This window comes from Leptonotus elevatus, chromosome 20 (genome assembly GCF_054856555.1).
Source record: "Leptonotus elevatus isolate MCC_2025b chromosome 20, RoL_Lele_1.0, whole genome shotgun sequence".
Classification (NCBI taxonomy): Eukaryota; Metazoa; Chordata; class Actinopteri; order Syngnathiformes; family Syngnathidae; genus Leptonotus; species Leptonotus elevatus.
In genome coordinates, this window is record NC_141258.1 from 16,445,291 (window position 1) to 16,469,431 (window position 24,141).

The following is a 24,141-nucleotide window of genomic DNA, read 5'->3' on the forward strand; positions in this document are numbered from 1 at the left end:
AAATTTTCCAGTTTTCAAAATGTTTTATTTTTATTGAGCAGACTGTACGAAAATTAATGGCCTAGCTCTTAAGTCCAAAACAGGAGTCACTTTTGTTACAGGCTTTAAAATGACTAATTTAATAAATCTTGTTTTGTCCAAAAGGAACTGACATAATTATAGTGCTTCAAATAATTGTATTTGTTTTAATATTTTTAAATGTTCAAACATTTTCTTGTACTACATCCGCACACACCCGCAAGCCTGCGCCCCGCGGTCAGATACGGACTTTAACATTAGTAGTTAGTAACGGCATTTCTACAATAAGGCAAAAGGATGTTAACACAATTACCTACAGTACTGACAGGAGAGGACGTTTACGTTAATGCCGCTGCCACTGCTGGGTTGAGCACCCATGAGCGGCTCACAAACGCGACAGTCATTTAAAGTTATCCCATGCTATGGGCCCAAATACTTTTGCATAGTTGTAGTGTTTCCTTCATTAGACGAAAGATCGAAATTGCAAGTTGCCATATGGTTTTCTTTTCTTGTATAATGTCAAACTTTCGCAAGTTGGTGCCATGTTTCTAGCGGCACTCGTAAGCATAGCTAACGCAATGTGCGTGGTGACGTCATCGTCCCGAGTGTAATCCATCAGGGCATTTGGCAAACAATGACAAATAACTGAAACCCTGGGAACTGTTTTTCAACGAGAACCAGTTTTTGATTCCTATCCCTATTCAAGCCAACAAACAGCAAAAAAATAAATAAAAGCTCTTGTATTGTGGAGGGACAAGAAATCTCGCGGCATTCCAATCCCGCGAGATGTCGTCGCACGAGATCCCGTCCCAACCCTAATGTTGACACATTCGTTCATAGCACTCACAAGCATTCACAGCTCAGTGAGATATCAGCAACCATTTGACACATGGATCATTATACCAGGCAAGAGGATACTGTACAAAGAGGAAGGAAATGAAAATTACTTTACTAAAAGTGAATGGGTGAAGCAGTTCATGAAAGAGAAATCTGGAATGTGTCCGAATGCATCGATGTTCACTACTTTTCAAAGTGATTTGTGGGTAATTTTGAGAAGATTTTTGCTCCCTGGACATTCTGACACCCCTACAAAATGGTGTAAGCTCTGAGTAGTGCACTAATTAGGGAGTAGTGTGCACATTTGGACACAGCCTTGAAGATGAGGCACCAACATGTAATTATATCCAATTATCCATATTAACGAAATTCATCAAATACAACAATGGACACAAGAAACTGAATGCTGAGGAAGGTTTGCACACCTTTTCATTGGGTTGGATCCATAGATTCACCTGCTACTCCAGGAATTGGCACAAGGTCCCAAAGGTTCCCAAACATTGGCGAAGTAGTGGCAACATTTTTGCAATACGGTTCCAAATAGTTGCTAATAGTCGCCATCTGTCTTTGGCAAACACTTTCAGCCAGTATCTCACTGAGCGGCGCAAGCTTTTGAGGGTGTGCGCATGTAGCGAGTCTTGGTATTTCGCCAGGTTTCGTTCAAGACTCCAAAACTTTGCAAAGATGTTCAGCCGACCCTCGCAAACCATATTTATGCTCGCAAACAGCTTTTCTGTCGCCATCAAATTTTGAACATGTTCAAAAGCACATCACCACTGCAGGTCCCCCATTCTATGCCCGTGCACGGCGCCTAGACTCAGACAAGTTTGCGATTGTCAAAAAGAAGTTCGCCACCATGGAGCGCTTTGGCATCGTCCACTGCTCGAACAGCATGGGTTGCCACTCGACACTTCCAATTCCTCTTGAAGGGCCGCTTGTTCACTGCTTTCGTGGACCACAAGCTGCTGACATTTGCCATGACCAAGACCTCGGAGCCGTGGTCTGGTCAGCAGCAACGTCAGCTTGCTGCCACATTAAAGTTCACTACAGACATCAGCACGTGGCTGGCACTGACAATTAAGTTGCAGACTGCCTGTCCTGGTCAAAAGCAGCGGCTATTCACTTGGGGCTTGATTACGCTGCTATGGCTGTCGACCAGGCCGCCGACTCTGACATTTAAGCCTACTGTAACGGCTGCCACCGGACTGCATCTGGAGGACATCAAGTTTGAGGACGCCAATGTCACAGAACACACCTCACTGATTTGTCCACTGGCCAACCACGCCCCATGGTGCCGGCTGGCTAGCGGCGCTTTGTTTTTGACAACCATCCACGGCCTCCACTAAGCTGGTTGGGGCCAAGTTTGTCTGGCCAGACCTCAGGAAAGCTGTCATGCCAGCGTGCCAAAGTACAACGCCATACCAGAGCACCATTGGAACCGTTTCATGTGCCAGATAGACGTTTTAACCATGCGAACGTGTACCTTGTGGGACCTCTGCCTCCCCCCTGCGGGTTCACTCACCTCCTCACCATGGTAGACAGGACCACTAGGTAGCCAGAAGTTATTTTCCTGTCATCAACTACCTTAGCTGAGGTAGCACGCGCATTCATCACATGCTGGTTTGCCCACTTTGGCGCGCCAGCTGAGAGAGAGCTGAGAGACCTACCTAACTCTGATTAGGCATTTGTTTTTAACGGCCAATTCGCATCTCAATTAGACGTTTCGACGAATTCCAACGATTCATCCGTACCTCTGACAGGAACGTTCCTCAATGTTAATATTGTTAATATACAAGGAGTCCCCGAGTTAGGTCGTACCTTCACCTTTGTCTGTTCGACTTTACGGCGCCTGTGCGTCGTCCACAGCACCTTCTTTTTCATTAATTTCCTGCAGTAATTTGGCCATTTTAAAGTTATTTAAAGTTTTGTTGTTGTTACCTCCAGCAACGGACGTCCATCAGCAGGTCGGCTCGCCATCAGGCGTGTCACATTTCCATGTTTAAGTTTGAGAATTAGCTCCTCTCTGCCGTCCGTCAGCAATGAATGTCCATGCGGAAACACAAAATATTGGTTCCGGGTCACGCAAATATGTTTTTAAAAATTACTGTACAAGTATTTTGATGTAAATATCGACTTTTACGGGGAAATCCGACTTAAGTTGAAATTCGGGTTACATCGCCAGCGTAGGAACAGAACTCCGCCGTAACTTGAGGGCTCCCTGTACTAAGAATGAAATAAATATATACGTAGGTAGGAAGAGACAAGTTTATACCTCCTAATACTTTATTTTTTTATTTTTTTACATATGTTACTGTTATACTGCACTCTTATTTTTATGCATATTTGAAATAAATTGTTTTAAAATCTGTGTATATATGTATCTATGTATGTATGTTTTTCTCTTTGTTTTTTAGGGGCACACACGTCTAGATGTTAGAGATGAGCCAGTCCTTTTTGAGGCAGGCTTCCAGCCCTTCACTCTTGTGCAGTGTCAGCCCCCTGCTGTGGTCACCGCTCTTAGTCTTCACTCAGAATGGAAGCTGGTTGCTTATGGCACCAGCCATGGCTTTGGATTGTTTGATTACCAACAGAAAAACAATGTCTTCATCAAGTAAGTAGACACTTAACGAACTCAACAATTTTAGAGTTTTTAAGCCAATGTGATGAAAATGATGGTGCTTAAAGTGGAAATAACACAGTATCCATCTAGCCATCAGATTTTTACCGTTTTGGTCATCATTTCATCATTTGTGCCATATCGTGCCACATTGTGCCATCCATACTGGTATAGCTTTGATATTAACTCATTCACTGCCATTGGCAGCTATAGACGTCAAAAATTTATTTGAACTATTTCTATTAGTTAAACATTTGTTTTCACTTGTGTTAACAAAAGTATGAAAACCTAGATTTTTTTTTTAGAAATACAGATATAAAATGTGTGATTAATTGTGAGTTAACTATTGAAGTCATGCGATTAATTACAATTAAAAAATGTAATCGCCTGACGCGATTTAAAGATGATTAAAAATTTGGGGCGTCAGGCGATTACAATTTTTAATCATAATTAATCGCATGACTTCACTAGTTAACTCACAATTAATCACAAATTTTATATCTGTTCTAAATGTACAATAAAAAAACTATAGATTTTCATGCTCTAGTTAACAAAGGTAGAAAAATGTTAAACTAAAGAAGAAATAGTTCAAATGAATTTTTGATGTCTATAGCCGTCAATGGCAGTGAATGAGTTAAGAGCCTGGATATGCCTTCCAGTAATTGATTGTTGTGTGTATGTGTGTTTTTTATTTCCACGCATTGCATGATCTGTGAAAGTGTATAAATCTATTTTGTTGAATTTTGATGCATTACTCGTGTGTTTATGTTGGTATTGTATTTATTATGTGTGTTGCAATGGATTTTTCTCTAGATGCACTCTAAATCCCAGTGACCAACTGGCCATGGAAGGTCCTCTGTCTAGGGTGAAAAGCATAAAAAAATCACTTCGACAGTCCTTTAGAAGAGTGAGGCACAGCAGAATCTCACTACGGAAACATCACATCAACAACACTACCAAGGTAGAGAGAAAAAACAAACAAAGTTAAACTGGTATTTTGATATGGTATTTCTTCTCAGCTAAATAAGTGTACAGTAATTTCTGGACTATAAGCCGCGCTAGCTAAATTTGGAGAATACTCGAGTTTGTTACACCTATCAGCCGCACCTGAGTGTAAGCCGCAGGTGTTTTAATGTTACCGCACCGGGTTCCCGCTACTTTCTTTTCCATAATGAGGGTGCAAATTGTCTTGCTCTCGTTGTCTCTCCTACTGTATTTGAGCTCACTTGGTTTGGTTTGCTCTGCCTGACGCCCTTGCGCTTCCTTTATAGTGCGCCCCCTTGTGATCTGATGGATAAGCTGCACCTTTGTATTAGCTGCAGGGTCGAATGCAAGTGAAAAAAGTAGCGGTTTATAGTCCAGAAATTACTGTAATCAACATACAATGCACCTTGTAATGATTCATTTGGCATATTTGCAAATTGAGGTTAATAATGAGGTCTAAACAATGTTGATTTGATTAGATTTTTTTTTTTTTTGTTATAAACATTTTTGCTGTTGAAAAAGATCCCATCCAAATATATTTGGGCAACTAAAAGATCCAAATCATCATCTCATCTCTTTAGCGACCCTCCATGTTAACATATTGTGTTTTTTTGTATTTTGTTGTTGTTGTCATTACCAAAAAGCTCCAGGAAGCAAATGCTCGTTTGGAGGCGGAACTGGCTCCTGTCCAAAGAAAGATTGAGGCTCGTTCATCAGATGACTCTTTCACTGGCCTGGTGCGGATACTTTACTTTGCTGACACCTTCCTCTCAGACAGTAAGAGTCACTACATTCAACAAATGATTTCAATACATCTAAATGTCTCATCTCATACCCAACTCTTTTCTTGTAGGTTCACATAATACACCTTCCCTTTGGGCAGGGACCAATGGGGGATGTGTACATGTTTTCATACTCCGTCTTCCTTCTGTCGAGCATAGGACAGATGAGCCCATCACTGCACACCCCGGTGAGGCATTTGAGTTGGGGATACAATGGATTCATAATCGCCCGTCCACTCTGCAGCTCTATTGTTGTGCTACAGTTACGTCCCTGTGACAATGACAATTAACTCGTTCAAACCCAAAAACGTATAAATGTGTTTTTTAATACTTTGTCCTGCACTCCCACAAAGGTATTTATATGTTTTTTTTAATGTGTCTTTATGCTAGAGCATACAGAATGCTTTGATACAGTTATTTGTACGGGAGTTAAGCAATCGTAGTTAAGCAACTGTAGTAATTACAAAAACACGGCCAGCAGGTGGCAGTAGAGTATAAGCGACCAATGTTGCAACAGGCTCTTTTTCCCAGTGTTTTCAACAGGTTTGTGAATAATGATGAAACTTAGCTATATTATAATGCTAATTGCTGCAAAACGGAAACCAATACAAATATACTTTTTTTTCCTGATGAAAGAAAAGACTCTAATCTTTATTTTGGTAGGTTCCATGTTTTTATAGCAATAGAACAGAATTTTTCGTGGACCTTGCAAAATCAGTCAAAATCCAGTAAAACCGCTGGGAGCGAAGGGGGTTGCGTCAGTAAAAATGGCTGGGAGTGAATCAGTTAAGTACTGCTCTATTCTAGTGACCTTAGAAGCATAACCAAAATAACATTGCCCAACATGCTTGATTATACAAAATTGGTTATATTTTGCAAATATATAAATCCTTTATTATATTGTCGCTGTCCTGTGAAAAAAAACCAATACATTTTTCTCTTTTTTTATTTCATTTTATTTTACATTTCTACATTTAGCGGACATATGCATTTAGCTTCAATGTCTGACATGTTATTTAAAATGAAAAGCAATTGAAAAAATGTTTTATGACGTGTTTTTAAAACGTATCTCAATTGGATGTTCGACTTATCATTCGAAATTCATGCATGGGCGTCTCCTTCGCACGACTCTGCCTACACACCAATATCAAAGAGCATTTTATAACAAGCGATAATATTTGGCTAGGCTAACATTATGGTCCGTAGTTTCCCTTGACAAAGCTTTGGTGAATGTAATGTGCTAAGCTGGGGCTTAAAACAGCCTGCTATCAAAAATCCGCTCGTCACGTGCAAAAAGTCTATACGAGGCAATGTGAAGAAGAAAAAAAAAATACTGTTTTGTTCTAATCTTTTCAGACTATAACCAGCACATGTCGAGCGACAGTGCGAGAATCAAAGCCATACATACAAGGAAATAAAATACCGTTTAAAAACATTTTTTATTCACAATAAATAGTTAAGAGTTTAACAATTATAGACTCGTCACCCTAAAAATTTTTTCCCCTTTCCTTAACATTTCCCTCTTGGAAATGTGCGTTCAGTCAGTCTTGGCTGGGTGATCTCGCTCCGTTTCTCCCTCTTGCCTAAACCAGAGACAATTCAAAAACAAGAGTCAACCATAGGCCACATCACCAGGATGTGAATGTTTGTTGTTTACCAGCCAGAACCACAAGTTTATGGCATCAAAGAATTTTATCGGAAAGCATTATCTTCACCCCTGCTGAGATCTAAGCGTTGGGTTCAGACTGGCGGTCTGCAGTTCAGTCTTATCAAGTCATAAAATAACATGAGCCTGACAAGACGACATGCCAACTGCCTGCAAATGTCAGTTGGAATCCTGGTCAGTACACTCCAGCCTTTCTTGGAGGTTACACGTGACCAGAGTGCCTCCAAGTGGTCACAATCTGAACTGCCCTCACATGGAACTTACCTATACACCCATTCTCACAGCAATCTTACACATTTCACATAAGAAATTCAGCACATACAAGTGAATTTATGCACAACTGAATGTTTCATGTCATGTTGTTATGTCTATGAAGGAGAATGTCATGTATTTCAACAGGTATGATGATTGTAAACCCAGAGATTATTTAGTTTGTCAGGAAAGAACTAAATATTTTTTTATAAAATATTAAAATAACCTTATTAAATGTTTAGTCATACCCCAATCTACAATGCGGACATTGAAAATAATAGACTTGAACAAAAAGAATGATATTGATATTGAGCAAAAGTTGTTGATTTAAGAAAACCTCAGATTTCATGGGTGCAAAAGTATGTGAACCTCTCACTTCATCAGACATTGCACCTCCTTTTGCAATGATAACTTCATCCAAACACTTTCTTTAGTGACTTATCAATCTTTCACATCTACTTTGGGGGATTTTTGCCACTCTTCCTTGCAAAATGCAGCCAATTGAGAGAGGTTGGATGGGCGTCTAGCATAAACTGCCCGCTTCAGGTCCCCCCACAGTATTTTGAAAGAATTTTGGTCAGGATTTTGACTGGGCACATCCAGAACATGAATATTGTTGTTCTTCAGACATTCTTTGGTTGTATTGCTGGAATGCTTTGGATTATTGTCATATTGCATGATCCATCTTCTACCAGGCTGTAACTTCACAAAGGACAGCTTCAGGTTATGTTCCAGGATTTCACAATATTCCTCTGCACTATGTGGAGTTGTCAAGGTCCTGAGGATGAAAAGCCAGCCCAGAAGTTAACATTCTCACCACCCTGCTTCACTGTAAGGAGAAGGTTCTCTTGCTGGTATGCGGTGTTGACTTTTTACCAAACATGACTGTTTTAGTTGTGACCAAACAGTTACATTTTGGACTCATCTGTCCACAGAAGGGACTTCCAAAAATCTTCAGGGTTGTCCAGGTACTCTCTGGCAAAGTTGAGATGGGCAGCTTTGATCTTTTTTTGTGAGCAGAGGCTTCTACTGAGCAAGCTCTCCATGAAAGCCTTGTCGATTGACTTTTATTCTGATTGTTGAAGCTTGCACATGTGTCCCAGATGCAGCAAAAGAGGTCTGCAAATCCCTTGATGTGATGTTAGAGTTGGATTTTTACTGAATTATTATTTTTCTTGTGGTTCTTGCTGATATTTTAAGAGGGCCGTCCACTTCTAGGCAGGATTGTAGTAATTTCCATCGTTCTATAGTTGCAGAGGATCTGCTTCACAGTGGAATGATGAATCTAAATTTTTTTAGATTACTTTATAGCTTTCCCCAGACATATGTGCTGTCACTACCCACTTCCTGAGGTCCCCTGAGATTTCTCTTCCTCTCAGCATGACTGACCTGTATGAATTCCCCTTGGGTAAAACAAGTGATGTGGTTTTGTCTCTGTTTCTGTAAGTGATGCACAATTTCTTTGCTAAACCTCTCATTTCATTGGTCCATATCAGTGGTTAGTTTACCTACCAATTTGTCCTACCTGATCCTACTTGACTGCTTGTTTTAAGCAATGCAGCTCAGGATTCACTTACTTTTGCACCTACATGAATTGACCAAAAAATATTTTTAATTTAGTTTTAACTACACAATTGATTTAAAAAATAATATTATTTTTTCTCTTAGAGAAAGCTCAGTATTGTTCATTTGGTAATCTTGCCGATTTGACACGTCATCATCATTGCTCTCTCTCTCTCTCTCTCTCTCTCTTTTTGTATGCATGTGCGTGTGAGTGTGTACTCATTAATTCACCTAAAACCTATTAAAAATCCCATACCGTTCACCTCAACCGAATACTTCAGAATCCAGCTCGAGTCGTGAAGTTGTCAGGAGACCCACGGAAGGATCAAAGAAAAGAAAGAAAAGTAAAATGCAGCACCAACCAGACATCACCTACTACCCATCGGGTTGCCAACCAGAATCTTTCACCAACCCCAGAAACATCTAAATTCCAACTAGTTGGGGACACCTCAAGAGACCAAAGGAAAGACTGAGAAAAGTAAGGAAGGATAGATGAAGCAGCGAGATCCACAGACATCAGCCTCCACCGATTCAACGACCAGAGGAAGAAGCAAATTGTGTTTGAATTTCGGTAGATGTTGTTGTGGTGGATCTGGCATGCATAAAAACCTCCACCAAAGAGGGGAGCCGTCATCCCCGGCCAAGACAGAGCAAGCACAACCCCCCAGGGCCCCCCAGGCCGGAACACAATTGATAAAAAAAAAAGAACAATGCATTGAAATGCTAAACCTACACCTGGTATTTCATATAAAATGTAATGGTTCAGATTGAACAACAAAATCAGGTTGAAACAATTGGAAAATCCAAATTGCTAAAGAGGTTCACAAACTTTTGAGCAGCATTGTATGTGTAATAATAACATGCTTTGCTTGGGAAAAACTGACTTGCCAGCCTGACCAAATAAAAAAAATTTTTTTATTAATTCTTTGATAATTTGGAGTTTAAAAGTATCTGACTTGGGTTGAGCCAAAAGAGGGACGGTACCCACACCCCTTTACCGGACACGCCCCACAACTTTAAATAAGCCCCTCATCTGCCGGGAGCCCCGAGCTGCGTCGCACATCATCTAACTGTGGAATTTTTTGTTTGTTTGTTTTCCTTGCCTTTTTGGGAGCAACTTTTTTTCTTCAATTGACCTTCCCTCCGCTAGCTCGATTCAACTCACTCCAGTAAGTTGCACGCCTCATAGCCAATTTAACATATCGCTGGTGCAACTTCCATTTCAAATATCTCACAGATTTGGCAAGTCAAACCTTTCCTTTCTACCCCGTTAAATTGTTCCTTTCTTATTTTTATTAGCTTCATTTTTATTCCTTTCCTTTTCACCGAAGGATAGTTAGGTAGGCAGTGTTGATTCTGTATGTGTATGCGTAGTGAATAAATGCATGTTTTCTAAATTTTATTCCGTCTCAATTGTGTTCGAGTGGATTAGTAATTATTTTATTAATACAAAGAACCACGTATATTGAATGTGATGACTTCAGATTATAAATAATTAAATGACGATTTGGATTTTATTTGTTGTGTTTCTCCAAAAGTAAACAGAACGTGGTGCCCCGATAGGCGATTGAGGGAATTACGACCTCCTCAAGCGGCGTTCAAATTACTAATTCATCCAAAAAGATAACATCAATTATCGCTACAGAATGGTGCCCCTTGGTGAGGCTTTTATTTAGAAGAATATCCACTCGAACATACATGATTTAGGCTTGTGAAAGAGTTTCACCCAGCGTGTTTATCATTGGTATTCGCCAAGTGTAGAATTTCTTTCGATACCATAGAACTGCATTATTTACTCTTTTTAGCTTTGCACTAAGCATCTGTCTAGCTGCCATCGTGCGTGTGATAACATCTTAAGTGAGCCGCTACTGTGGAACGAGAGTGTAGCAGGAAAGATTGAGAAAAACGAGAGCTTGTTACTATTGGAATTATAGTGACTTCAACTTGTTAATTTCAACTGGCTGAATTTCAAGTTCTGTGTTTGTTTTGTGTTTCCGGAACTTGTGGGAAGTCAGGTGACGGCCGCCGTGCAACACCTTGACAAGACTCGCGTTACGTGCCCAGGATTAGCTACCCTAGAGTGATGTAACGACATTCAAGTCATTGCCCCGTTTGCTCCCGCACCTAACGTGTAGGGGAAGTTGTAAGACGTGATTGTGCTTTCCGTAAGCCGCAGACTCCAAATTAGCTCACTGTGAGCGGGTTAAGACAGGGAAGCTAAGACGTTAGCGGCATACCTGTACCGTGTACACTTTTCCACGAGGTGGCGTCATAGTCCTTGTGAAGTTTGAGCTGTGTGGTTCGTGAGGGCGTGGAGTTGAGTCTTTGTCTCTTTAGCGAGCCACGCCTCGAGGCGGCCCCGCTGGGGTGTGAAGCCTCGTAGGTTGACAGGCTGTCAGTCAAGAGTTGGCTGCAAGACAAGCAACAGCAAGCTCCGATCTGCTCGTCATTGCCTGTCAATCAAACCACTGCTGCTGTTTACAGCCAGTGGCCGCTCCGCGGTTTAACCCTGTGTGTGTTTGCTATGCAAAATTGAAAGTTTCCACCCCCAAGACAACCGACACCGGAATTTATCAAGTGGATGTGGGTCCCCCATCAGAGCTTGAAGAAGCTTGCTCCCATGTTCCGAATAAAGACCAGCCTAAATCAAAAAGTTCAAACCAGTCCCGCGGCTCGCGAAACCGGAAGCCGCGTTCCAAAACCGACAACCCGCGTGAAATTGTCAAAAGACCCGCCTTTGACGTGGCCCACCCGCAGAGGTCACGAGCGGGTCCTCTATAAGCCGAAACTTGCATACCTCGTAAACCGCCTCCGGATTCAACGGTATTGGTACTTCAGTTTAACCCAAATACGACCCGCATGTATCGCTATCAACCGATGAAGTGAAACCGTCCCAACAGCTTTTAGGGGAACATATCACCAGGGGGACACAGCTTGTAAATTATCTAAAATCTGAGCGTCACCCTGAAGCGAGTTCTGATCTACGACGTCCTCGTAGATCCAGCGGCAGATGTCACGGTAATGTTAAACTTGGTGTTTGAACAACTCCGTACGGCGCCACGAGCTAACGACCGCTCCGCCTACGACCCACTAACCGTTGCCGCCTTTTTAGCTACTAACACACTACTGGAGTCTGTTGCAATGATACATTGAACCATTGGCCCCATGGAATTCATCCATCCGGTCTATGTGGGACCCATTGACAAGACCTGTTGTTTCGCTTCCAACCCATCATCGACTACCGGAATCTCAAGATTTAGGCCCAGGTGCGGCTGGCTCTGCCGATACGTCGCCCGGGCCCTGACCGGTCTCAGCTCTGCACTGTGACTCGGGCGCTGCCACCCCACGGGGAAGCAGGCGCCTCCATGGGAAGCTGGGACACGACACATGTCAAGGCAGGACGTCTCGCGTTCCCTCTGAAGGACCGGCTGAGAGGATATGACATCTTCCTTTGTAACCTTGACCCGCCACTGCCTGACGCCCCGCGCCTCATCAGAGGTGTCCAGGTGCAAAGCACACCCGTCTTTCCTCGTCTTGTGGGCTGACAAGTAAGCTATTTCTGCAGTTCTTGCTAACGACCTGCAAGATCATGACTCAAACATTGCTTTCGGCTCCAAATCTTGTCGGTTTCCGTTGAACACGGAACTCCTCGTACAATTACCGCAGTGATCGTGTACGCATTAAACCTTCAGTGGAATCAGCGCTCACTGACCCACTACTTCCTGGTTGTCCCGAACACGCCCCACACCCTCTTTGTGGGTGCAGATTTACACCATCAACAATGTCCTATGGTCCCGGACAAATCATCCCAGACGCTTGCGAAGTCTTGAATGAAGACGAAGTGATCACGGACACGATTAACATTCCGATCCGCTTAGTGGAGCGAGCGAACAAGTTCTTGAATACTCGCTCCACGTTCTTCCAACCCTCACCGGAATTCATGAACCTGTCATTGTTCTTGGAGGCCACTTCCATTGTGGATGCCTCCCTCACCACTCTGATCTTGGTTCACAATCCCATGTCTCACGACGTTCACATACCAAAAATGACCCGCCTGGGTCTGCTCATCCGTTCCGACTTCCACGACTTCACTCTAACGGTGCCAGTGGTTGGACACATTCCACATCCACCATCTTGTTCTTGACTAAAGACGCCAATGGCCGAAGACCCACCAGGCCATCTCAACTTGTCACGGTCAACCCTGCCGGCCCCCAACGCTCTCTAGCTCCCCCTCTCCTCAACCAACCGCGACCCATAATGGGGACCTCCAACAGTACCCAGAGTTCGAGGCGCACCTCCAGGAGGTCCTGTGCCGTCCTGACGTGCTGCAATCCTACCAGGACCGCGAACGCTTGCGCACGGTGTTAATGAAATACACACCCTCTTTTGCCAAGGACTCCTTGGACTGCGGACTGACGGACCTACATGTGGCCCGCATCCCTAACCTCAGCCCGGAGCTCCTCCAACTTTCCTACGCCAGTACAAGATTCCAATAGCCTCTTACGAACCAGTGCAGAAGACTATCGACGCCATGCTGGAAAAGGGCATCATTCGCCTCTGTAACAGCACCTACTCGGCTCCCTTGTGGCCAGTCTTGAAACCAAGCGGCACATGGAGGCCGACCATTGACTATCGCAAACTGAACCAGCAGGTGCCTCTTTCGTGATGGCCCATGACACAACTTGAACAGGAATTTCCCAAGGTTCGATGATGCCAAATTTTGTTGAACAGCCCAGAGTTGAAATACTCAGACTGCGAAAAAGCCCTGCTTTCCATAGTATGGGCAATCAAACACTTCTCGAACTACATTGGATGCCACAAAGTAAATGGCTGCTCTTACCACCACCAAATCCAGCTGCAGGCTGGGCTGGGCATCGCTCGGGTCAACGACACACCGTGCAAACCACTGCAATTTCAGTTGGGTCCAGAAGCAATTCTAGGATCAGAGGTTTAAGAGTGCTATTAAGATGTTTGAAGCTTGGGTGGTACAAAGAGCGGGGGGTTTTAGGTTTGTGATAGGTCGCTTGTTGTGGTTTTGGGGTACTTCCCGCTCCAAAAATCGCATGGGAAGTCGGTGAGTAAACCGAATGTAGTAAAAGTAGGGATGCACTGAAATGAAAATGTTTGGCTGAAACCCTAAAACCGAAAATGAAAAATGCTTGGCCGAAAACCGAAACGCCGGAAAAAAATTATGCCAATTTTACTATCATTGCCATCCATCCATTGTCAGTGTGAATGGTTGTTCGTCTCTGTGTGCCCTGCAATTGGCTGGCATTTAGTGGCGGCGGGACAAGGTGCGGCACACTTAAAATCGGCACATTCACATGTTCACCAACGTTTAAAAATAAATAAATACATATGTTCGCACCAGCTAATCGAATTTGGGAACGGACTGCAAAGCCTGTACAGGTCTGTCGCCACCCGGAGATAGTGTTAAGTGTTTCAGTGTTTAAAACTGTTGATAGCAATGGTGCTAGCATTAGCTAAAGTATTTAGCGCGGCCACCGGGATGCCGGTGAAAAAGTGGAACCGTTCAAGGGGCTCTTATATAAAAAAGAGGGCTGCAGGAGGAAGAGTGGCTCACCTGTACTCCAGTACACGGCAGTTCTGACTTTTTTCAATCTGCTTAAATGTTGTACACCAAGCGGACACCCTTCTCCTTCGGTGTGTGCAATGACCCCGGAAGCTGCTGCGACCGACCGGTGCAAACTCACACTGTGAAAAGCCAGCGAGAAGAGAGGCGGACACTCACCCCCGCGTTCGCTGTTTAATTCAAACAGACGCTTGCTTGAAGCGTTTTTTTTGCTTGCGTCACCACAACATATTTCGGCCATATTCTTTTAACTTTAATTTTATTTATTTTCGGTGGCTGAATATTCGGTGCATCACTAAATAAAAGTTATGCAAAGGAGAGGGACTTAAAATATAAACATATCCCAATGCTTAATTATGGGGAATGGTACTTTTTTTGATACAACAGATCCTCAACATATGCATTGACAGTACAATATGCATGTTTCTGCAGTAAACCAGCTCCCCACAGTTTACAGTGAGAATTAACAAAAGATGGACCTTCGACTTGTTTTTTAAATGTTCTTTGAAATAAAACACGCAACATATAAAATATATGAACAGACATTAACTTAATACAGAATGTTTGTTTTTTGACTATATATTGCTTGTCTGTACTGTAATTAAAAAAAAATACGTACACAGTAAAATCTGAAGTGTAAATTTAACTCCCATAGTGTTAAATGTAACACTTTCCCTGAGTTTATACAGTTCCGAGTTAAATTTACACTTCCAAAAGTGTAAAAATTTAACTCATTGGTAGGGATGGGAATTGAAAACCGGTTCTTGTTGAGAACCGGCTCCAAGTGTTTCAATTCCTAGGCATCGTTTGCCGTTTTTGCTTACGATTCACTTATCGGTTCCGTGTAGGACGATGACGTCACCACGCGCGCGAGCAATAAACATGGCGCCACGCTCGAAAGTTTGTTGACATCTTTCAAGAAAAGCTAACAGGCCAACTTGCAATGTTTGCAAATTGGATATTTTGTCTAAGGGAGGAAACACTACCTCTATGCACACGCAGTTTGGGAGCGCTCCGGAGTCCTAGTGGGATCAACACAGCAGCAACGGCCGCCAGCAATGCAAGCGTTCTCTCCTATCAACACCCCAGGTTCTGGTAGTAACTGTATTAGTGCCAGTTTGCCTTTATGTGAAACGTGCCGTTAGTACAGGTAACTGTTAATGTTAAAGACTGTATCTCGCTAAACGGCGCCGGCTTGCGAGGGTAAATGCGTGTGTTGTTGTTTTTCCATCAGGGTTCATTCAAAGCAAAACGTTCAAAGATGTACAGAACGAATCATGACTTAAAAGCAACACTCTCTACTTCCACACGACCACACGACTCTGCTCACGGGAGTCACACACCAGTCTTCTGGCTGCCTCTGTTTTGACTGAGACAGGGAGGAGGAGTTTTTGAGTGCTCAGATTTCTTTTTAGTGTTGAAATGTTACTGGAGTTGAATGCGGCCCGAACCGTAGATCGCACCGGGACAAAAGAGGTATCAAACGATGCGGCTCGCTCTGACTCGCTGCGCTATTATTTTTATAAGAATTCCCAGTTACCATGGCGACGCTATTCCCAAAAAACTCCCAAAAAAAGTCCCATAGGAATGAATGGGAATCCGAAAGAGATCAACTCCAATCAAGCACCTTTTTCAAAGACACGCTGCGCGCGCATACGTTGACCGACCGATATGAATTTTAGCTCATTTTGTTGGAATTTTTGTCATCTTTAGCTCAGTGTCAAAAAAAAATTTAAGGAATGAAAGCTCTCCCCCCTGTGCGGGTTCAAAGACAGTGAGTGAAATATCCTTTATCCCATGTGTGTGTATTGCATGAGCTAGAGCGGACCAATTAAGAATCAGAGTGTAGACAGAGAAAAAATAGATTTCAAGTTTCACTTCAACTCGTCACCATGGCCACAATCTTTGCTCACTAGACATCAAATTCGCACATTTTGTAGCCACAAGCCTCTGCTTTCTGAAGAACTAAGTTTTATTTGGCTACGGTGTCATTTAGTACCTTTATTTTCACTTTAAACGAGGAGAAGTCGCACAATTTTGATCTCTTTTCAATGTAATTTTCGCCGTTTTTCCCTCTTCATTTTCGATCAATCATAAGTTTTCAACCTGCTCTCATTTGGTCATTTTTCATCCGATTAAAAAACTGAGAACATGCTCGCGTTCCCCAAACCCTTGCCGTTCTAACGAGCCATTTCTGGAATCTGCATCTTCAACCGTTAAGTCGCGAGAGGCTTTTGTTTGAGGTGAGCGTAATCCTATACAAATCAATGGAGTGTTGGTGCGTGACGTCTCCTCACAACTTAAAATCAAATGTGTGTGCGTGAATGTGCATGTTTTGTAAAGGGGCAGCGAGATACTGTTAATTATGGTAGATTCCACATTTCTTGACCGATTTCAATGGTTTGAATTTTAAACTGTTCAGCTCATTGAAATGTTACTTAAAATCAAATGTGTGTGCGTGAATGTGCATGTTTCTTAAAGGGGCAGTAACATAGTGTTGATTATGGTTAACTTCCACATTTCTTGACCCATTTCAATGGTTGAAAGTTTAAACTGTTCAGCTCATTGAAATGTTACTTAAAATCAAATGTGTGTGCGTGAATGTGCATGTTTCTTAAAGGGGCAGTAACATTCTGTTGATTATGGTAGATTCCACATTTCTTGACCGATTTCAATGGTTTAAATTTTAAACTGTTCAGCTCATTGAAATGTTACTTAAAATCAAATGCGTGTGCGTGAATGTGCATGTTTTGTAAAGGGGCAGTAAGATACTTTTAGTTGATGTTGATTATGGTGAACTTCCACATTTCTTGACTGATTTCAATGGTTTAAATTTTAAACTGTTCAGCTCATTGAAATGTTAGTTAAAATCAAATGTGTGTGCGTGAATGTGCATGTTTCTTAAAGGGGCAGTAATACTTTTAGTAGATTATGGTTAACTTCCACATTTCTTGAGCGATTTCAATGGTTGAAAGTTTAAACTGTTCAGCTCATTGAAAAGAGTTAGCAGGCCCATTCAAAATTTCCGCGGGAATTTTTCTAGTTATTTTTCAACTTATTATATTATCTTCCACGGATTTTTCCGCAAGAATGCGGCCCGTACCGTACATCGCACCGGGACAAATGAGGTATCAAACGATGCGGCTCGATCTGACTCGCTGCGGCATTATTTTTATAAGAATTCCCAGTTACCATGGCGATGCTATTCCCAAAAAACTCCCAAATAAAAGTCCCATAGGAATGAATGTGAAACCGAAAGACATCAACTCCAATTCAAGCACCTTTTTCCAAGACACGCTGCGCGCGCATACGTTAACCGATTGATATGAATTTTAGCTCATTTTGTTGGAATTTTTCCCATCTTTAGCTCAGTGTCAAAAAAAAAATTAAGGAATGAAAGCTCTTCCCCCTGTGCGGGTTCAAAGACAGTGAGTGTAATCGCCACTCTGATACCCAATTAAGCTTTCATTGACGGGAACCAAAAAATCTATTTCCAAAAGTTTCACTTCAACTCGTCACCATGGTCACAATCTTTGCTCACTAGACATCAAATTCGCACATTTTGTAGCCACAAGCCTCTGCTTTCTGAAAAACTAAGTTTTATTTGGCTAAGGTGTCATTTAGTACCTTTATTTTCACTTTAAGCGAGGATAAGTCGGACTTTCGCGCCTATCTCCTCCATGTAAATTTCGCCGTTTTTTCCCTCTTCATTTTCGATCAATCATAAGTTTTCAACCTGCTCTCATTTGGTCATTTTTCATCCGATTAAAAAACTGAGAACATGCTCGCGTTCCCCAAACCCTTGCCGTTCTAACAAGCCATTTCTGGAATCTGCATCTTCAACCGTTAAGTCGCGAGAGGCTTTTGTTTGAGGTGAGCGTAATCCTATACAAATCAATGGAGCGTTGGTGCGTGACGTCTCCTCACAACTTAAAATCAAATGTGTGTGCGTGAATGTGCATGTTTTAGTTGATGTTGATTATGGTGAACTTCCACATTTCTTGACCGATTTCAATGGTTTAAATTTTAAACTGTTCAGCTCATTGAAATGTTACTTAAAATCAAATGTGTGTGCGTGAATGTGCATGTTTCTTAAAGGGGCAGTAACATACTGTTGATTTTGGTTAACTTGCACATTTCTTGAGCGATTTCAATGGTTTAAATTTTAAACTGTTCAGCTCATTGAAATGTTGGTTAAAATCAAATGTGTGTGCGTGAATGTGCATATTTCTTAAAGGGACAGTAAGATACTTTATTTGATCTTGATTATGGTTAACTTCCACATTTCTTGAGCGATTTCAATGGTTGAAAGTTTAAACTGTTCGGCTCATTGAAAAGAGTTAGCAGGCCCATTCAAAATTTCCGCGGGAATTTTTCTAGTTATGGGCCTGCTAAGCGGAGCAAGCAGCAGCGAAGCTGCTGCTTGCGGAGCAAGCAGGCACATATTACTATCCTAGAAAAAGGGTTTATTTTTTTTATTCTTATTTTTCTTATTTTTTAATCTTCCACAGTTTTTTCCGCAAGAATGCAGCCCGTACCGTACATCGCACCGGGACAAATGAAGTATCAAACGATGCGGCTCGATCTGACTCGATGCGGCATTATTTTTCTAAGAATTCCCACTTACCATGGCGATGCTATTCCCAAAAAACTCCCAAATAAAAGTCCCATAGGAATGAATGGGAAAAGGAAAGACAAAATCACACATCAAGCACCTTTTTCAAAGACACGCTGCGCGCGCATACGTTAACCGATTGATATGAATTTTAGCTCATTTTGTTGGAATTTTTCCCATCTTTAGCTCAGTGTCAAAAAACAAATTAAGGAATGAAAGCTCTTCCCCCTGTGGGGGTTCAAAGACAGTGAGTGTAATCGCCACTCTGATACCCAATTAAGCTTTCAGTGACGGGAACCAAAAAATATATTTCCAAAAGTTTCACTTCAACTCGTCACCATGGCCACAATCTTTGCTCACTAGACATCAAATTCGCACATTTTGTAGCCACAAGCCTCTGCTTTCTGAAAAACTAAGTTTTATTTGGCTAAGGTGTCATTTAGTACCTTTATTTTCACTTTAAGCGAGGAGAAGTCGGACTTTGGCGCCTATCTCCTCCATGTAAATTTCGCCGTTTTTTCCCTCTTCATTTTCGATCAATCATAAGTTTTCAACCTGCTCTCATTTGGTCATTTTTCATCCGATTAAAAAACTGAGAACATGCTCGCGTTCCCCAAACCCTTGCCGTTCTAACGAGCCATTTCTGGAATCTGCATCTTCAACCGTTAAGTCGCGAGAGGCTTTTGTTTGAGGTGAGCGTAATCCTATACAAATCAATGGAGTGTTGGTGCGTGACGTCTCCTCACAACTTAAAATCAAATGTGTGTGCGTGAATGTGCATGTTTTGTAAAGGGGCAGTGAGATACTGTTAATTATGGTAGATTCCACATTTCTTGACCGATTTCAATGGTTTGAATTTTAAACTGTTCAGCTCATTGAAATGTTACTTAAAATCAAATGTGTGTGCGTGAATGTGCATGTTTCTTAAAGGGGCAGTAACATACTGTTGATTTTAGTTAACTTGCACATTTCTTGACCGATTTCAATGGTTGAAATTTTAAACTGTTCAGCTCATTGAAATGTTACTTAAAATCAAATGTGTGTGCGTGAATGTGCATGTTTCTTAAAGGGGCAGTAACATACTGTTGATTATGGTTAACTTCCACATTTCTTGAGCGATTTCAATGGTTGAAAGTTTAAACTGTTCAGCTCATTGAAAAGACTTAGCAGGCCCATTCAAAATTTCCGCGGGAATTTTTCTAGTATTATATTTTTATATTATCTTCCAGCGACTTTTCCGCAAAAATAGGGCCCGAACCGTAGATCGCACCGGGACAAAAGAGGTATCAAACGATGCGGCTCGATCTGACTCGCTGCGCTATTATTTTTATAAGAATTCCCAGTTACCATGGCGACGCTATTCCCAAAAAACTCCCAAATAAAGTCCCATAGGAATGAATGGGAATCCGAAAGAGATCAACTCCAATCAAGCACCTTTTTCAAAGACACACTGCGCGCGCATACGTTAACCGACCGATATGAAAATTAGCTCATTTTGTTGGAATTTTTGTCATCTTTAGCTCAGTGTCAAAAAAAAAATTAAGGAATGAAAGCTCTCCCCCCTGTGCGGGTTCAAAGACAGTGAGCAAAGGGGTGAAAGTCGCCTTTCTTGCATCAGTTAGAGCGTGACTAATTAAGGTCTGAGTGCTGGGAACCAAAAAATATATTTCCAAAAGTTTCACTTCAACTCGTCACCATGGCCACAATCTTTGCTCACTAGACATCAAATTCGCACATTTTGTAGCCACAAGCCTCTGCTTTCTGAAGAACTAAGTTTTATTTGGCTAAGGTGTCATTTAGTACCTTTATTTTCACTTTAAGCGAGGAGAAGTCGCACATTTTTGATCTCTTTTCAATGTAATTTTCGCCGTTTTTGCCTCTTCATTTTCGATCAATCATAAGTTTTCAACCTGCTCTCATTTGGTCATTTTTCATCCGATTAAAAAACTGAGAACATGCTCGCGTTCCCCAAACCCTTGCCGTTCTAACAAGCCATTTCTGGAATCTGCATCTTCAACCGTTAAGTCGCGAGAGGCTTTTGTTTGAGGTGAGCGTAATCCTATACAAATCAATGGAGTGTTGGTGCGTGACGTCTCCTCACAACTTAAAATCAAATGTGTGTGCGTGAATGTGCATGTTTTGTAAAGGGGCAGTGAGATACTGTTAATTATGGTAGATTCCACATTTCTTGACCGATTTCAATGGTTTGAATTTTAAACTGTTCAGCTCATTGAAATGTTACTTAAAATCAAATGTGTGTGCGTGAATGTGCATGTTTCTTAAAGGGGCAGTAACATACTGTTGATTTTGGTTAACTTGCACATTTCTTGAGCGATTTCAATGGTTTAAATTTTAAACTGTTCAGCTCATTGAAATGTTGGTTAAAATCAAATGTGTGTGCGTGAATGTGCATATTTCTTAAAGGGACAGTAAGATACTTTATTTGATCTTGATTATGGTTAACTTCCACATTTCTTGAGCGATTTCAATGGTTGAAAGTTTAAACTGTTCGGCTCATTGAAAAGAGTTAGCAGGCCCATTCAAAATTTCCGCGGGAATTTTTCTAGTTATGGGCCTGCTAAGCGGAGCAAGCAGCAGCGAAGCTGCTGCTTGCGGAGCAAGCAGGCACATATTACTATCCTAGAAAAAGGGTTTATTTTTTTTATTCTTATTTTTCTTATTTTTTAATCTTCCACAGTTTTTTCCGCAAGAATGCAGCCCGTACCGTACATCGCACCGGGACAAATGAAGTATCAAACGATGCGGCTCGATCTGACTCGATGCGGCATTATTTTTCTAAGAATTCCCACTTACCATGGCGATGCTATTCCCAAAAAACTCCCAAATAAAAGTCCCATAGGAATGAATGGGAAAAGGAAAGACAAAATCACACATCAAGCACCTTTTTCAAAGACACGCTGCGCGCGCATACGTTAACCGATTGATATGAATTTTAGCTCATTTTGTTGGAATTTTTCCCATCTTTAGCTCAGTGTCAAAAAACAAATTAAGGAATGAAAGCTCTTCCCCCTGTGGGGGTTCAAAGACAGTGAGTGTAATCGCCACTCTGATACCCAATTAAGCTTTCAGTGACGGGAACCAAAAAATATATTTCCAAAAGTTTCACTTCAACTCGTCACCATGGCCACAATCTTTGCTCACTAGACATCAAATTCGCACATTTTGTAGCCACAAGCCTCTGCTTTCTGAAAAACTAAGTTTTATTTGGCTAAGGTGTCATTTAGTACCTTTATTTTCACTTTAAGCGAGGAGAAGTCGGACTTTGGCGCCTATCTCCTCCATGTAAATTTCGCCGTTTTTTCCCTCTTCATTTTCGATCAATCATAAGTTTTCAACCTGCTCTCATTTGGTCATTTTTCATCCGATTAAAAAACTGAGAACATGCTCGCGTTCCCCAAACCCTTGCCGTTCTAACGAGCCATTTCTGGAATCTGCATCTTCAACCGTTAAGTCGCGAGAGGCTTTTGTTTGAGGTGAGCGTAATCCTATACAAATCAATGGAGTGTTGGTGCGTGACGTCTCCTCACAACTTAAAATCAAATGTGTGTGCGTGAATGTGCATGTTTTGTAAAGGGGCAGTGAGATACTGTTAATTATGGTAGATTCCACATTTCTTGACCGATTTCAATGGTTTGAATTTTAAACTGTTCAGCTCATTGAAATGTTACTTAAAATCAAATGTGTGTGCGTGAATGTGCATGTTTCTTAAAGGGGCAGTAACATACTGTTGATTTTAGTTAACTTGCACATTTCTTGACCGATTTCAATGGTTGAAATTTTAAACTGTTCAGCTCATTGAAATGTTACTTAAAATCAAATGTGTGTGCGTGAATGTGCATGTTTCTTAAAGGGGCAGTAACATACTGTTGATTATGGTTAACTTCCACATTTCTTGAGCGATTTCAATGGTTGAAAGTTTAAACTGTTCAGCTCATTGAAAAGACTTAGCAGGCCCATTCAAAATTTCCGCGGGAATTTTTCTAGTATTATATTTTTATATTATCTTCCAGCGACTTTTCCGCAAAAATAGGGCCCGAACCGTAGATCGCACCGGGACAAAAGAGGTATCAAACGATGCGGCTCGATCTGACTCGCTGCGCTATTATTTTTATAAGAATTCCCAGTTACCATGGCGACGCTATTCCCAAAAAACTCCCAAATAAAGTCCCATAGGAATGAATGGGAATCCGAAAGAGATCAACTCCAATCAAGCACCTTTTTCAAAGACACACTGCGCGCGCATACGTTAACCGACCGATATGAAAATTAGCTCATTTTGTTGGAATTTTTGTCATCTTTAGCTCAGTGTCAAAAAAAAAATTAAGGAATGAAAGCTCTCCCCCCTGTGCGGGTTCAAAGACAGTGAGCAAAGGGGTGAAAGTCGCCTTTCTTGCATCAGTTAGAGTGTGACTAATTAAGGTCTGAGTGCTGGGAACCAAAAAATCTATTTCCAAAAGTTTCACTTCAACTCGTCACCATGGCCACAATCTTTGCTCACTAGACATCAAATTCGCACATTTTGTAGCCACAAGCCTCTGCTTTCTGAAGAACTAAGTTTTATTTGGCTACGGTGTCATTTAGTACCTTTATTTTCACTTTAAACGAGGAGAAGTCGCACTATTTTGATCTCTTTTCAATGTAATTTTCGCCGTTTTTCCCTCTTCATTTTCGATCAATCATAAGTTTTGAACCTGCTCTCATTTGGTCATTTTTCATCCGATTAAAAAACTGAGAACATGCTCGCGTTCCCCAAACCCTTGCCGTTCTAACGAGCCATTTCTGGAATCTGCATCTTCAACCGTTAAGTCGCGAGAGGCTTTTGTTTGAGGTGAGCGTAATCCTATACAAATCAATGGAGTGTTGGTGCGTGACGTCTCCTCACAACTTAAAATCAAATGTGTGTGCGTGAATGTGCATGTTTTGTAAAGGGGCAGCAAGATACTTTTAGTTGATGTTGATTATGGTGAACTTCCACATTTCTTGAGCGATTTCAATGGTTTAAATTTTAAACTGTTCAGCTCAATGAAATGTTACTTAAAATCAAATGTGTGTGCGTGAATGTGCATGTTTCTTAAAGGGGCAGTAACATACTGTTGATTATGGTGAACTTCCACATTTCTTGACCGATTTCAATGGTTTGAATTTTAAACTGTTCAGCTCATTGAAATGTTGGTTAAAATCAAATGTGTGTGC

At 41.6% G+C, this 24,141-nt stretch overlaps 1 protein-coding gene across 3 annotated transcripts in view; it reads left to right on the forward strand.

Moving 5' to 3' along the window:
* Positions 1-24,141, forward strand: part of llgl2 (LLGL scribble cell polarity complex component 2) — a 69,379-nt gene that overhangs the window by 28,358 nt on the left and 16,880 nt on the right. For 2 of the 3 annotated variants that reach the window (XM_086063978.1, XM_086063976.1), the window contains exons 16-19: positions 3,270-3,466; positions 4,286-4,433; positions 5,101-5,233; positions 5,310-5,426. In XM_086063978.1, coding sequence (XP_085920104.1) covers positions 3,270-3,466; positions 4,286-4,433; positions 5,101-5,233; positions 5,310-5,426 — 595 coding nt within the window. Of the gene's footprint in view, positions 1-3,269; positions 3,467-4,285; positions 4,434-5,100; positions 5,234-5,309; positions 5,427-9,000; positions 10,111-24,141 lie in introns of those variants that run through there. The other variant, XM_086063977.1, reaches the window with a different exon arrangement.